Source organism: Mus caroli, chromosome 13 (genome assembly GCF_900094665.2).
Source record: "Mus caroli chromosome 13, CAROLI_EIJ_v1.1, whole genome shotgun sequence".
NCBI classification, from domain to species: Eukaryota; Metazoa; Chordata; class Mammalia; order Rodentia; family Muridae; genus Mus; species Mus caroli.
In genome coordinates, this window is record NC_034582.1 from 106,060,720 (window position 1) to 106,074,906 (window position 14,187).

The 14,187-nt window shown below is 44.3% G+C and overlaps 1 protein-coding gene across 3 annotated transcripts in view; it reads left to right on the top strand.

Annotated features, from left to right (window-relative positions):
- Positions 1-12,727: 12,727 nt before the first annotated feature.
- Positions 12,728-14,187, top strand: part of Plpp1 (phospholipid phosphatase 1) — a 66,104-nt gene continuing 64,644 nt past the window's right edge. For 2 of the 3 annotated variants that reach the window (XM_021179788.2, XM_021179789.2), the window contains exon 1: positions 12,728-13,217. In XM_021179788.2, the coding sequence (XP_021035447.1) occupies positions 13,160-13,217 (58 nt within the window). In that variant the 5' untranslated portion in view covers positions 12,728-13,159. Of the gene's footprint in view, positions 13,218-13,381; positions 13,698-14,187 lie in introns of those variants that run through there. The other variant, XM_021179790.2, reaches the window with a different exon arrangement.

Here is a 14,187-nt window from a genome sequence, read left to right on the forward strand (position 1 = left end):
TCAGTGTCTCTGGTTTTATGTGAAGTTCCTTGATCCACTTAGACTTGACCTTAGTACAAGGAGATAGGAATGGATCGATTCGCATTCCTTTCTTTCTTTCTTTCTTTCTTTCTTTCTTTCTTTCTTTCTTTCTTTCTTTCTTTTTTAACTTGGATTTTGAGCTGAGCATAGTGGCTTACATCTATAGTCTCAGCATTTGGAAGGCAGAGGCAGGAGGATTGCTCTAAGTTCACGGTTAACCTTGTCTGCTTGGTGAATTGCTAGCCAGCCAGGATACAAAGTGAGACTGTTTCACTGAATACATGAAGAAAAGATCCTGCATGAGAGAGAATATACGTGACAACTGTTTATGTTAAGTGGGGGCTAGGACCTGTTAGGTTTATGTGCTAGGCAAGAACTCCGGTAGCGATCTATACCCTAAGCCTGCGGTTTCTCTTCCTGAGTCAGGCTTATTTTCTTTCACGTGATGATCACTGCTGAGTTCCACTCACTACTTTTTTTTTTTTTTTTTTGCAAACAACGTCATTTCATTTTTCGTGACTGAACAAAACCTGATTGCGTATTTATGTCACACCTTCCTCCTCTCCAGGTCCCCAGGCTCAGTGCACAGCTTGGCTGTTGTGAGCAGAGCTTCTGTAAACATGGGTGTGCGGGTATCTCTGCTGTACTTGGGCTTTGACTCCTGACACACACCCAGGAGTGGTACGACTAAGTCATGTGGTGCTTCTAGCTTTTGTGTGTTTAAGGAAACTCCATATGGATTTCCCTGTAGGTTGAACTCCTTTACATTTCCGTCCACAGTACATAAAGGATCTTGCTTCCCCTAACCCTCTTGTTCAGCCTTTATATAGTGGACTGTCTTTGGGAGGTAGTTTTTTTTTTTCCTCCCTAAATAGCAAAATAACCCCAACTGACTTTTAGAATGACCAAATTCAATGAGTGAGAATTACCAAGAAATATGTCAGATGATGTGCACTACTAAACACCTGTTAGAACAGCGGTTGGGCCATGGCTTTGAACTCGCCTGCTGTCTTGTGCTCAACTAACCAAACCGGTGCTGACTCGCCATGCTTCCCGAAATGGATGAACTAGAGAGTGTGACTAGCTGAATGTGAGTCCGGGGCATTCCCAGCGTTTTGTCTTACTTGAGTGAGCTGACTCCCCAGGACTGGTGAAGATACAGCTGCGGGGAAACTGGAGCAAGACAAAAGACAGAGCGACAACGAAGGAGACAGAGAGAACCCTTTGACAAAAATCAGTCGCTCTTTTTGCCTGGCTTCTGTTTTCAGCCCATAAGTGCTACGTGATTGTGCAACGGGTGGGAATTCTAGAAGATTTCCCAGTTTTCAGGGCCCGCCTGCAGCAAGCATCCTTATTGTCATTATTTCTCAATAGGTTTTGATAAAATTTTCAAAGATAAGCTGAAAGTTGCTTAAGGTTTTTCCTTAATACCATTTCCGGGGTGAGGCTTTCCATTGTGGAAGTTTGGGGGATTTCTGGATGCCTGCATCTTGAGCATAAGTGTGCAGAGCAATCACCTGGGATCCGGCTGAAAACACAGGTTCGACTCTATAAGTCCTGGGGCTGGGGGCTGACGACAGGCTGCATTTCTAAGAAGCCTCACCTGCACACATGTGTGTTTAAGAACAAACCAAGGACGTTTCTCAAAAAACGTCATGTGTTTTTACATACAGCGATTCCAACAGCCAGAGAGTTGCTAGTCCAACAAGCAAGCCTCTACAGTTCAATACCGTGTTAGAAACCTCTGTGAGGACCTGGTGAGAGCTATGGAGTAAGTTCACAGTAAAATGCATGAACACAGACTTAAGTGTGCAATCGCAAAGCCCCCCTGCATTAGCCTCAGATCTCAGGATAACCAGGTACACCATCAGCCTGGTTCTGATGAGGAATTCTGGGAACCTTGGACTGGTAATGTCTAAGATTGGCTGGGCACCTAGGATGTGGAATCAAGAATTGTCATCATCCCCCATTTTACAAATTAAGGTCACTGGTGCACAATTTTAAGCGTTTTTCCATGGGTATTTGGGGACAAATATTTAGTAGCTTGACTCCTAAGCCGGGTTTTTAAATTATCACTTTGCACTGCAATTATAACGTGTTAGCAATTACTTTGAAGGAAGTGGTTATATTTTATTAGAAGTAAGATGTGAACATGAAGGCTGGCTAGACCAAAGGTTCTGATGAGCGGTCAGAATCTCTTGGAATTGCTGAACCTAATGACAACTTATCAGTTGGGTTCCTTCCTATGAGTGGGCTATCGTTTCTGGGATGAAGTCAGACAACTGCAAGATTAACAAATGGCCTCACCAATTCTGGTGCACAAAGTTTGAGTATCCCTGTAGTAGACCTTTTAAGACAGGGTTCTGAGTTCGAGGCCAACCTGGTCTACATACTGAGTTCCAGGACAGCCAGGGCTACACGGAGAAACACTGTCTGGAAAAACAAAACAAATAAACAAGCCAAAAATCCAAAGGAAAGTTAAGTGAGGTTTTGTTTTAAGACGCTCTGAGGGGCTCTGTCTCCAGAGGAAGATGTGGCTCTGAGGGTTAGCAAGCCTTTGGGTCTACATTTGGATGAAAGGGAACTTAAAAAAGCTATTCAGGGATCAGAAGGCCTTGTCCAGTCATAGGTCTTTCATAGTGTATCCACCAAGTGGACAGAGAAAATTTTGAAAAACAATTCATTCAATCAAAGACAACTTTTTGATAAAAAAAAAATTATAGGGACAGTGGTAGGATTAACCTGTTGTCTCCCCTCCACCTCCAGACAAGTTTAAGGTATTACTTATATATTTATTTATTTATTTATTTATTTATTTATTTATTTATTTTGGTTTTTTCGAGACAGGGTTTCTCTGTATAGCCCTGGCTGTCCTGGAACTCACTTTGTAGACCAGGCTGGCCTCGAACTCAGAAATCCNCCTGCCTCTGCCTCCCAAGTGCTGGGATTAAAGGCGTGCGCCACCACGCCCGGCCCCATATTTATTTATTTTATGTATGTATGTATGTATATATGTATGTATATACATAGAATTTTGTATGTAAATGTTTTGTGTATAAATGTATTTATTATTTATATATATTAATGCACATATTATATTTATTATTTATTTCTTTGTGTATATGGGGTGAATTAGAGTCACAACAAAAAGGGTAGGGACACAGCTTGACTTTCTCCTAAACTCTTGTTTCGATTTTCCTTTTGTCACTTATTTAATTAAGAAACATTGATTGTCCCTTCACTGTTCTCCTATGCTCTAGAGCTGAGAAAGGCCTGCCGGCTCCCTTCTCAGGGTCACTAGTCTTTCCAATAAAGCCTAGGTACCAGGAAAGGGATATGTAGAACAAGAGAATCACACACACAAGAGTAGAGCAAAAGAGATCAGAAGATGAGAGAAGGGCAGCTCTTGTTCTCATGGCTGAAGCAGGTGACAAGTATAGACTCAGAGGTGGGAGCGAGATCATCCCGAAATTTGTTTCTTTTCTCCCCTGACCTCAGCTTGGGACAAATGAATCCAGGGCCTCGGAGATGCTCCGGATGAGCTCTACCATTGCACTGTGTTGGTGATGTCTCTAAGATTATAGAGAGTATTAACTTACATATCTCTGGTCATATTTTAAAAGTGATTGTTAGGTAGTTGGTGAGCCGTGTAGAGAAAGGAAGTGCGTGATCAGCAGGGCCAGCTGTGGATTTACTTGGAACAAGTCATGTCAAACTAACCCCATCCTATGGTACATTAGGGAACCATGGTCAGTACTGGGTTGAGTGGGCGGTAGGGAAGCAGACGTAATGGGTAAGAAGCCTTTGGCTTTTTTGTTTTGTTTGAAATATGAACAGTGTGGCTGTATATATTAGACATTGGCTAGGTATGGAATCACACCTCATGATAAGCCTGAGAAGAATACTGCCCAAGGGAAGCCCTGGGTTCAATACTTAGCACCGAATAAAATAAAATAAAATAAAATAAAATAAAATAAAATAAAATAAAACAAAAAAGAAAATGCCATCTTCTTAAAAATAATACTAAGAAATTCAGGCTCTTCAAGCCTGAGCCCAAGGCAAGGCTTAGCAGGAGAGTGTCTTCCTAAACTCAGGTTGCCCATCCATAGGGATTCCAAGAATCTACTTTCTTTTTATGCCCCCGCCCATGGGATTTCATCTAAGCTCTTCATTTTGATGGAGAGCTTTGAGCATAAACCTGAAAGGTCTGGAAGCTATGAGAAGACCAAGGCTGAGGAGGTGGCTCAGCAAAGCTCTTGTCTACCCCTCATCATGAGGTCCTAGGTCAATCTCTGGCAAAAACAAACAGGAAAAAGGAGTGAACCCTAGAGAAGACAGGGTGTCGATAATGCAATTTTGAGATAGGGTTGGTACACTGTTCACTGAAGAGCTTCTAATCCACACTCCTAGGAGGTCTCAGGGAATCCAACTTAGTCAGCACAGGCAAAGGTGTTAAGAATGATAGTAGACGCAGTTTCTTGGAAACAGGACAGGGCTGGGAATCTGTTGTGAATCCCTACATTCATTGTGAAGTTTCCTGATTTAAAACTGACTCCCCCCACCCCTTTCCCTCATATAAGAACTTTAGAGTTAGTCCACTGCTGGTTGTTTTTGTGGCTCAGTGACATTGCAACTCTGGTCTTTCCCCTGTAACTCTAGACATTGTCAAAGAAGGTGGGAAAGAATGGATGGGAGCTGGGAACATAAAAACCCTAAAAGAAACATGTCTGGGGATGTCTGCTGGCATTACATTTATGGCAACTGTGTTAGCTGAAATGGTAAGCTATATTTTAGGAGAAAAAAAAAATGAGCCACACAAAGGATGGCTATTGAGAATTATATATAAATATATATAAGTCCTATAACTTATACGAGTAAGATAAACAACGAAGTAGAAAAGGGTAGAAGATATAAACAGACACTCAATGGAAGAGGAAGAAATTTGGTGAAAAAATTCAGGAAAAGATGTCCAAGCCACACTAATTATCAATAAAATGCAAATTAAGTGTATATGTTTATAGCAACATATTGGAAAGAAGGGAGGAAGGAAGGAAGGAAGGAAGGAAGGAAGGAAGGAAGGAAGGAAGGAAGGAAGGAAGGAGAGAGGGAAGGAGGATTAACGAACTTTAGTACCATGCTAGAAGAATAGTAAGCTATCCATGGGGATGTGTCAGGTGGCACCAGGCATGGTGAAGCATGTCTACAACCCCAGCAGTGCTAGAATATTGTGAGTCCCAGTCCAGTTTGCTTAAATGATATAGTTAGTGTGAGAACAGTCTGGAGTATATAATGAGAGCCCGTCTCAAAAAGCAAAATTAAACAATAATAAAACTACTATAACTGAGTGGGAAAAATAAGGGTAGAAAACTCCCTATGGTATAAAGGGGCCAGGCCAGTGTGTGTGTGTGTGTGTGTGTGTGTGTGTGTGTGTGAGCCTTTCATTGAGCTCAGAGATTCTCAAAGACAGGCTGTGGTTTATTTATTTTTGGTTTTGTTTTGATTATTAAAGATTGGTTTCATAAGACAGGGTTATTCTTTGTAATCCTGGCTGTCCTGGACTTGCTTTGTAGACCAGGCTGGTCCTGAACTCACCTTGATCTGTGTCCCACCTGTAATCCAAGCACATGGGAGTTTGAGGCAGGATACTGAAGCCCAATTTGTTTATTCAATAATACCCTGTTATACACACACACAAAGGATTTAAGTGCTGTGTCAAGTAAGAGATTCCCTATTGTTTATTTTATTATGCTTAATCACATTTACATAAAGTATTGTATAATAAAAATGTTAATAAGAACCAAACAGCTTCAATGTTAATTATAAAAAGATTCTACTATACCATTTTGTGTGGTTTTCTTCTAGGGGTACAGGCACTATGGAAACAGTCATTTATACTTTTAACTATGCTAGCTTTACAATGCTATTTGAATATACTAAAAAACCTTATTTGCTTCCGTCCATTTGGAGGGAAAAGGACACAGCTATATGGAAGCACAGACACATAAGGCTATTGCCCTACAGATACTTTGTAAAATGAAGACACGGGGAGTTCTGTTGTAATAGAGAGAGGCTTACCAATAATATACACTAGCATTCTTTTCTTTTTTTCTTTTTTGAGACAGGGTTTCTCTGTGTAGTCCTGGCTGTCCTGGAACTCACTTCATAGACCAGGCTGGCCTCGAACTCAGAAATCCTCTTGCCTCTGCCTCCCGAGTGCTGGGATTAAAGGCGTGCACCACCACGCCCAGCACACTAGCATTCTTAATAAAGGAATGGAACTGAGATCAAGTTTTTGAAGGTTTTGAAGAGGGTGGAAATGCAGGACATAGTAGACTCTGATCAACTTGACTGAGTTAGAAACAAGCTTCTCTTCCTATAAGTTGCCTCTCTTCACATGTTTTTGTCTCAGTCAAGGCTAAGGTAACTAACACAGACTCTGTTTTGAAGTTTAGCATAACTGAAGGGAGGAAACGTGTTTGTTTGTTTGTTTGTTTGTTTGCTTGTTTGGGGGAGGGGAGTCTTCACGAATACTCTTCCCAGGCCTGTGATACTTAGTTTTTGTTTGATGTCTGAGTTGCAGGGAGGAGAGCCACAGAACAAAAGCGAACTTCCCTAAGCATTTAAGGGATGCTCTGAGGATTCAGGTGCGGTCTGTCTCATCCCCCCCCAAGGGCGATTAGTGCTGTCACAACTTGCATTTTCTTTTGTAAAATTTCACCACCATTTCAACGTTGTTTGATTTATTTTGTCTCAGCATTGCTCCAGAACCTAATCACGACACACAACTCCCCACGTGGGTGTGAACCCCACTCCAACACAGAATAGTTCACCATCTTTCTTTTCCCAATTCAAAATATAGCATAGCATATACCTCAATTTATATAACAGGGAAGGAGTTGATATATTTGAATGGACTTTGATTTATTAACTTTTTTTTTTTGAGACAGGGTCTCATTATGTACTAGAACTCATTCTGTAGACCAGGCTGGCCTTGAACTCATCGAGATCCTCCTCCTTCTGCCTCCCTAGAGCTGAAATTAAAGGTGTGTGCCACCATGTCTGCCACTAACCAAATGTTTAAAGTCCTATTATTTAGGACCTCTGAGTTGGGGAGCGCCTGTTAACATCTCAACTGTGTACTTCCTTCTCACCCAGAAACATACTGTTGGTGTGGTCGAGGGCCAGGAAAGAATACGGGAGTCACCTCCCTATGGCATCTCTCCAGGGCTCCCACTCCAGTCTGTAAGCCTGCTGTACACCAGCACACTTCTGTACAATACTGCATTCATTCAACTATGTGCCTGACTTTCTCAGTGGGTGGCAGGCTACTTGAGAAAAATGTCCTTTCCTGCTCATTTTGACCCTTTCACAACTGTGTCCTGAGACTGGACTATATTGTTAGATCAATAAAAGTTGCAGAAATCACTCAATCGTTGGGGAAGGCAAATAAGCTCACACCTATTAGAATGATTAGTACCCAAAAGACAAAAGATTCAGAACAGTGGATATATGGTGATACAAGAATTTTTATATGCTATCTGTGGGGTGTAAATTAGCATAACTGTCATGGCATTTCTCCAGAACATTAGGAATAAAATTAACCCATACCCCCCCCCCCAAAAAAAAATCTCACAGCTGGGTGTATGTATATCCAAAGAAGATGAAACTAGTATACTGAAGAGACATCAGCACATCCATGTTTATGGCAGCACTGTCTACATTTGGTCAAGACGTGAGATCAACAGATATGTAAGCTGAGAGCAAGAGAGAGACGGAGAGAGTCTAGTTATTAAAAGAAGGAAATCCTATAATTTGTGACACATGGGAACCTGGAGAACACATATTTAAGTAAGTCAGGCACAGAAGGAAAACTAATGCCTTGCTCGTGCATGGAATCTAAAGACGATCTCAAGAGGGAGACTGTCTGGGATGGCGGTTGCCAAAGCATGAGTGATTGGGAAGAAGAGAAAGGGAGATGCTGACCAACGGTTAAACAATCACAGGCGGATGGGGTAGGGAGAAGACCAGGGTGGGCAATTATATAGATACAAAAAGTAGATAAGTGATTGCCTAGGGCCCAAGGATGGGAGAAGAGAAATCGGAAAGAATCACTCGTTAACAGCTCTAAAGTTTCTTTCCTGACTGATCAAAATGTCTTACAGTCGATCATGATCAGTCAACTCTGAGAGCATACTCAAAGTGGCAAGACTATATACTTTCAACAGGTGAACTGTAGGATAGGTTAATGAAAAGTTAGACCATGTATTGTTATTGTGTGTATATAATATGTGTGCATGAGGAGGGTCCACTTGTGCCATGGTGCATGTGTGGAAGTCAGAGGACAGCTTTAGCAGTCAGCTGTCTCCTTCCACTTTTGGTTCTGGGGCTCGAACTCAGGTCGTTAGGCTTGTACTGCAAGAACTTTTATGTGCTAAGCAATTTTGCTGGCTTGTGAATTATCTAATAGAACTGTTTTTTAAAAAATAATATTAAAATGGATGAATAAATAATGACCAAGGGCATTGATCAGAATTATCTCCTGCTTTCTTTTGGGGTAGGGATATTGGAGGACTGAGTGTCTCTTACTCCGTAACCCAGACTAGCTTATAACTTTTTATGTAGCCTAAACTGGCCTTGAACTCAGGATCCTTCGGCCTCTGCCTTTGCAGTGCGGGGAAGAAAAGTGCAGCTTTTCGTCTTCCTCCTCCTCTTCCTCTTCTTGTTCTTTCCTTTTTCATTGAGGTCTTGTTATGCAGTCCAGTTAACCTTGAAATGAGTGCTGACATTTAATAAGATATTTTGGGGGCTGGTGAGATGGCTCAGTGGGTAAGAGCACCCGACTGCTCTTCCGAAGGTCCAGAGTTCAGATCCCAGCAACCACATGGTGGCTCACAACCATCTGTAACGAGATCTGGCGCCCTCTCCTGGAGTGTCTGAAGACAGCTACAGTGTACTTACATATAATAAATAAATAAATCTTTAAAAAAAAAAAGATATTTTGTAAATTTACCTGTTTGGTTTTTTCTTTCTTTGTTTGTTTTTTTGGTGTGCCGGCAAGTGTGAGTGTGCACGTGTGTGTTTTGTGTGAACACGTTTGTGCTTGTGTAGGCCGGGTACCAAGCACTGTTTTCTTCAATCCCGCTCTACTTTATTTCTTTTGGACAAGGTCTCTCACTGAACCTGCAGCTCCTGAGAGGCTGGCCTGGCCAGCTAGGAAGCTCCAGGGACCGGATGTCCCCACCTCCTCGATTATGGGATTAGAGTTGCTCACTGCTAGTTTAGAATCTCTCTCTCTCTCTCTCTCTCTCTCTCTCTCTCTCTCTCTCTCTGTTTTATTTTGTTTTGTTCTGTTCTGCTTTTCAAGGCAGGATTTCTTTGTATATCTCTGGCTGTCCTGGAATTTAGCCTGTAGTTCAGGCTAGCCTCGAACTCAGAGATCCATCTGCCTCTGCCTCCTGAGTGTTGGGATTAAAGGCGTATGCTGTCCAGCTACTGTCTGGCTAGCTATGCTCAGATTTTTGCATGGGGGCTGTTAATCAAAACTCAGGTCCTTATGTTTGCATAACAAGCCTTTTACCAACTTAGCTATTTCCCTCGCTCTTGAAACTTCACATTTGAACGAAACGCTTTAGAAGTAGATATTTCTTCTAATTTTGAATGGTTGCTATCTCTAATAGCTTCAGTTGACTTATTCCATCATCCAATATGTCTCTGCAGTCTAGACTTTAGGATTACAGACAGTTATGCTTGGATGAAAGGTTCTTGGTACCAGTTCTTTATAGGTGATGCATGCACGGTATATTGTGTTTTATGTCACCTAACACAACCAATGTCTTGTCTGAAACTCAATGAGGCTAGGTTTGACCACTTGAGTTCATGTGATGACAGCCTGGCCTCTTCTAGAAAAGTAACCTTTCTCTCTTGTCAATGATAAACTATGGATGGGCAAATGGTAGAACATGGCCCTCTAAATTCCTATCACCCTGTTTCCTAACAGCGTTAACATCTGCTCATTCATAGTCTGCTCATTTATCAGTTCCCACCTGTCCTGGCTAGGTTTTTGTTCTTGTTTTGTTTTGTTTTGTTTCTGAAAGAGGGTTTAGCCCTGGCTGTCCTGGAACTCACTTTGTAGACCAGGCTGGCCTCGAACTCAGAAATCCTCCTGCCTCTGCCTCCCGAGTGCTGGGATTAAAGGTGTGTACCACCACACCCGGCCAGAGTTCATTTTTGTTGTTGTTGTTTTTGTTTTCAACTTGACACAAGCTACAGTAATCTGGGAAGAGGGAATCTAGATTAAGGAACTGCCTTCATCAGACTGACCTATAGAATCTGTAGGGCATTTTCCTGATTCATGATTGATTTGGGAGGGTCCTACTCACTGTGGGTGGTGCTACCCCAAATCCAGTGGTTTTGGGTGGTATTAGAAAGCTGGGGAGCAGGCCATGAGGAGCAGGCCAGTAAACAGTTTCTCCACTGTCTCAGCCTTGATTCCTACCTAGAGATTCCTGCCTTTGATTCCTACCCTGACTTCCCCTCATGAGAGATTACAACTATAAGCTTAAATAAACCCCTTCACCCCCAAGTTGCTTCTGTTCATGGTCTTTATACAGCAACAGAAACCAAACTAGGATGGTAGTTATCTGAAAGGAGATTTCCCATCAGCGGAACTAAAAAACTGCTATGTATGGGCGATTGTCCCAGAATTCCTGATTCTCTCGCTTCCATGTCTTCGGTGTTGGAACTACAGGTGGATACCATCTTGTCCAACATCTTCATCTCAAAGCTGTTTAGGGAAACCATCTTGCCGAGACTATACCTGGCACATAGTATGTGTTTGATAAAAGTTAAAAAAAAAAATAGTCATCTAAATGTATTATGACCTGTAGCCTCCCCCAGCCTCGAAGCAGGCTGATCCAGACTTTGACCTTGCTGCCACTAAGGAGATTACCTAGGGTGGAGCCTTCTGACCTAGATGGCTCTATTGTTCTGTCTCCTGCCACTGCTCTCCTCCAAGACACTGCTACCTGCTGAGAGGCCCCTGAAATATTCCAGAGGAACATCCTATCCTGCATGTTGCCTACAGGCTGGCTCTAGACACCAAGAACGGACTGGCAGGGGATGGACCTTCCCCCTTATAAGCACGCTCTCTTAGTAAACTGGCGAGCCTTGAACAGTGAATCATCTTGGCTTCATTATTTCTCTCACCGTCTAAGTCTTTTTCAGCCACAGCCTGCCTCCCAGGTGTACCCGGTTCAAGTAGGCTGCGGGCTGGCGTACAACAACAACCATGCTGCCTAGGACTCTTGTAACTCTGGAGGTAAGGAAAACAATGAAATAATAATAATAATAATAATAATAATAATAATGAGCCACATCTTTTTGGATGTAAATTGTTGAGAGCTTTTAGAAACTATTCGATTAAGTTGAAATTTAAAAATCCATATATCTTTAAAATAAGAATATACTTTTACAAATACACATTTTTATGGCTTATAGATGCACTTGGAAACACATCTGACTCCCCTTGGGAAGTAGCATCTTTCCACTCACTGGTCCTTTAGGGATGCTTGGCAGGAAATACCTGAGAAAACAGAAGGCACATTCTGTGATTTGTATTTTACATCTTCCTATAAGAAGATAAACCCCAGGGGGTGCTGGCTCATGCCTGTAACGCCTTGGGAGGTAGATGCAGGAGTTAAGACCATTCTCTGCTACACAGCAGAATGTGAGGCCTGCCTGGGCTAAAGGAGTCTCTGTCTCAAAAAAAAAAAAAAAAAAAAGGCATGAGCAAGGAGGAAACCATGTATTGTTAAGATCGGTAGTGGTGGTTTAACTCTTTATAAAGCAATTGTCATATTATCTTCTCTGAGTCTTACCACTTCCTCTTAATTAGAATAGACAGTGGCGATCATCCAGGTCCTCTTTTTACATATTTGGAAACTGAGATTACTAAATGTGTTCTGGAGGCCTCCTGGGAATGGGTACGGGGACTGCCACTATTGAACCATTGATATTTCTTAAGACATAGTTAACTCTATTGTTTGTGTGAGCATGGCTGAAGCTGCGCTACTGATCAAAAATAAGGCCCCTCCGTGCTAAAGCCAGAGCTCTTCCATTGGACAAGTCTCCAAACTCCTCCCAAATGAAGTCCCAACGAACTCCATTGCAGTAGGAGACATGACTTGCAGTTAGCGGAAACTGAGCTGGAGATTCGAAGTCAGTGAACAGAACATGACTAAGAAGACAATTAATGGCAGGGGTATTCTTGCTAAGGGTAGACTGCGGATTTACATACACCAAAGGCGGGAGGGTTCAGATATTAAGTATTAGAATATCAAGAATGATCAGAGGACAAGAAGGATTCTTGCTAAAATGAAGCTCAGCTACGACCAACAGGAAGGCCAAGGTGCGCAGGCCCCTCACAGAAAGGGGCTTAGAGGTAACTCATTTAAACAGTTTGGAGGGAGAGCCCATGGGAGGAGAAGGATGACCGGCAGCAGGAGCTATGGAATGGTGTACCAGGGTCTGGCTCTCCTTTAAAGGAAGCATCGCCTAGCACTAAAGGGCTGAAAGGACTCAAGAGAGGACTCCCAATCCCTGCAATTTGCCCCGCCCCGTCAACCAGCTTCCAGATTCGGGGCGGGCTCCGCAAGTCGGCGGGGCGGGGCCGATGGCGCTGATTGGCTGGCTGCGCTGGCCTGGGGTTTCGTCCCCGCGCGCTGCAGCCGGCGAGACCGCGCACTGGCCGGAGCGGCGCGCCTGGGGCGGGAGGAGCGGGGTTCCTCCAGTCCTCATCCTTAGAGCTCGCCCGGCCTGTTGGAGAGGGCACAGGGCAGCGGAGGGCGATTGGCGGCGGCGAGCCAGCACTGAGAGAGCAGACGCCTGAGGCGACAGATCGGCGGCCACTGGCCCAGTACGGGGACCGTGAAGGGAAAAGTCCGGGTCACGATTGCCCTCGGTGGTAGGGCGGCCCAACCCAAACTGCCCTGGTCCCTGCTCCGGTCCGTCTAAGAGGCTCGCAGTCGCTTGGGGCGGCCGCCATCCCGAGGGCGGGGCTCTGGGAATTGGGTATCTGGACCGCCGCGGTCTGTTCCTCCCGCCACTCGCACCAGGTGGTGACACCATCCAGCCGGTGACCATGTTCGACAAGACGCGGCTGCCGTACGTGGCCCTCGATGTGATTTGCGTGTTGCTGGGTACGTAGGCGCCGCGGCCCGGGGGTCTTCCAGGCGGAGCCGCGCACCGGTGTGGGGTGGGTGTGCCCGGCGTGCGCGCGCGCGCGCGCGTGCGTGCGCCGGTGGCTGCGGAGAGAGTTGTGGGGAGCCGTTTGCGCAGCTCGGGGGGCCCGGGGCTGGGTGGGGGTGGGGGTGGTCCCCGCTTCTGCATCCAGCACTCTGGCTCCAGCGTGGGCTCTCCCTGCCTGTCGTCTGCCGGTGCGCTGAGTCTAGCCCTGCTTGGCCTCTGTTCTCGCCTGTGCTGTTACCCTCTGTTTCCCGGCCCACTCTAACAGGCAGGGTGGGCTCCCCCCTCTGCACGGTGCAGAGAATCCTGGTCTCTGGCTCATCAGGTTCTGCAGCGAAGCTGGAGGTTCCGTACACTCGGACTTTTCCCTCCCCGGGAACAGGCAGGCAGGCAGGCAGGCAGGCTGGCTTCAGTGCCCAGCTTATCATAACTTGGTGAGAAGCACTTGAAAGTTTTCTTCGTCTATAAAAGGTTTAGAACGTTCCTAATTAGAAGGCGTCGTCAGGTTGTAAATTGTCAGGTTGCAGGAGCGATGAAGATGGCCAGGTTTCTGCCCGATGAAGTCTGAAGAAGCTCGTTTTTTCCCCATCCCATCCCGTAGAAGTCCTGCTGTTGGCTTATAGCGCAGCCCTTGCCTTGGTGTGCCTGACTCCTGTGACAGAGCCTGGCAAGGAGCGCCTGTAGCTTCTTTAATTTCTTAGGTACAGCAAAGTTAAGGTTATTTCCCTGATGGAAGACTTCAATTCTGGGCTCTTTCGTCTCCAGATGTTTTTTTTTTTTTTTTTTTTTTTTTCAGGAGAAGAAAAAAAAAAAAAACCCCCCAATCCTTTCAAACCAGTCCCATCTTGTCAAGGGATAGGCATGGAAGGGGTAGCTTTCACTTTTTTTCTCTTTCTTTCTTTCTTTCTTTCTTTTTTTTTTTTT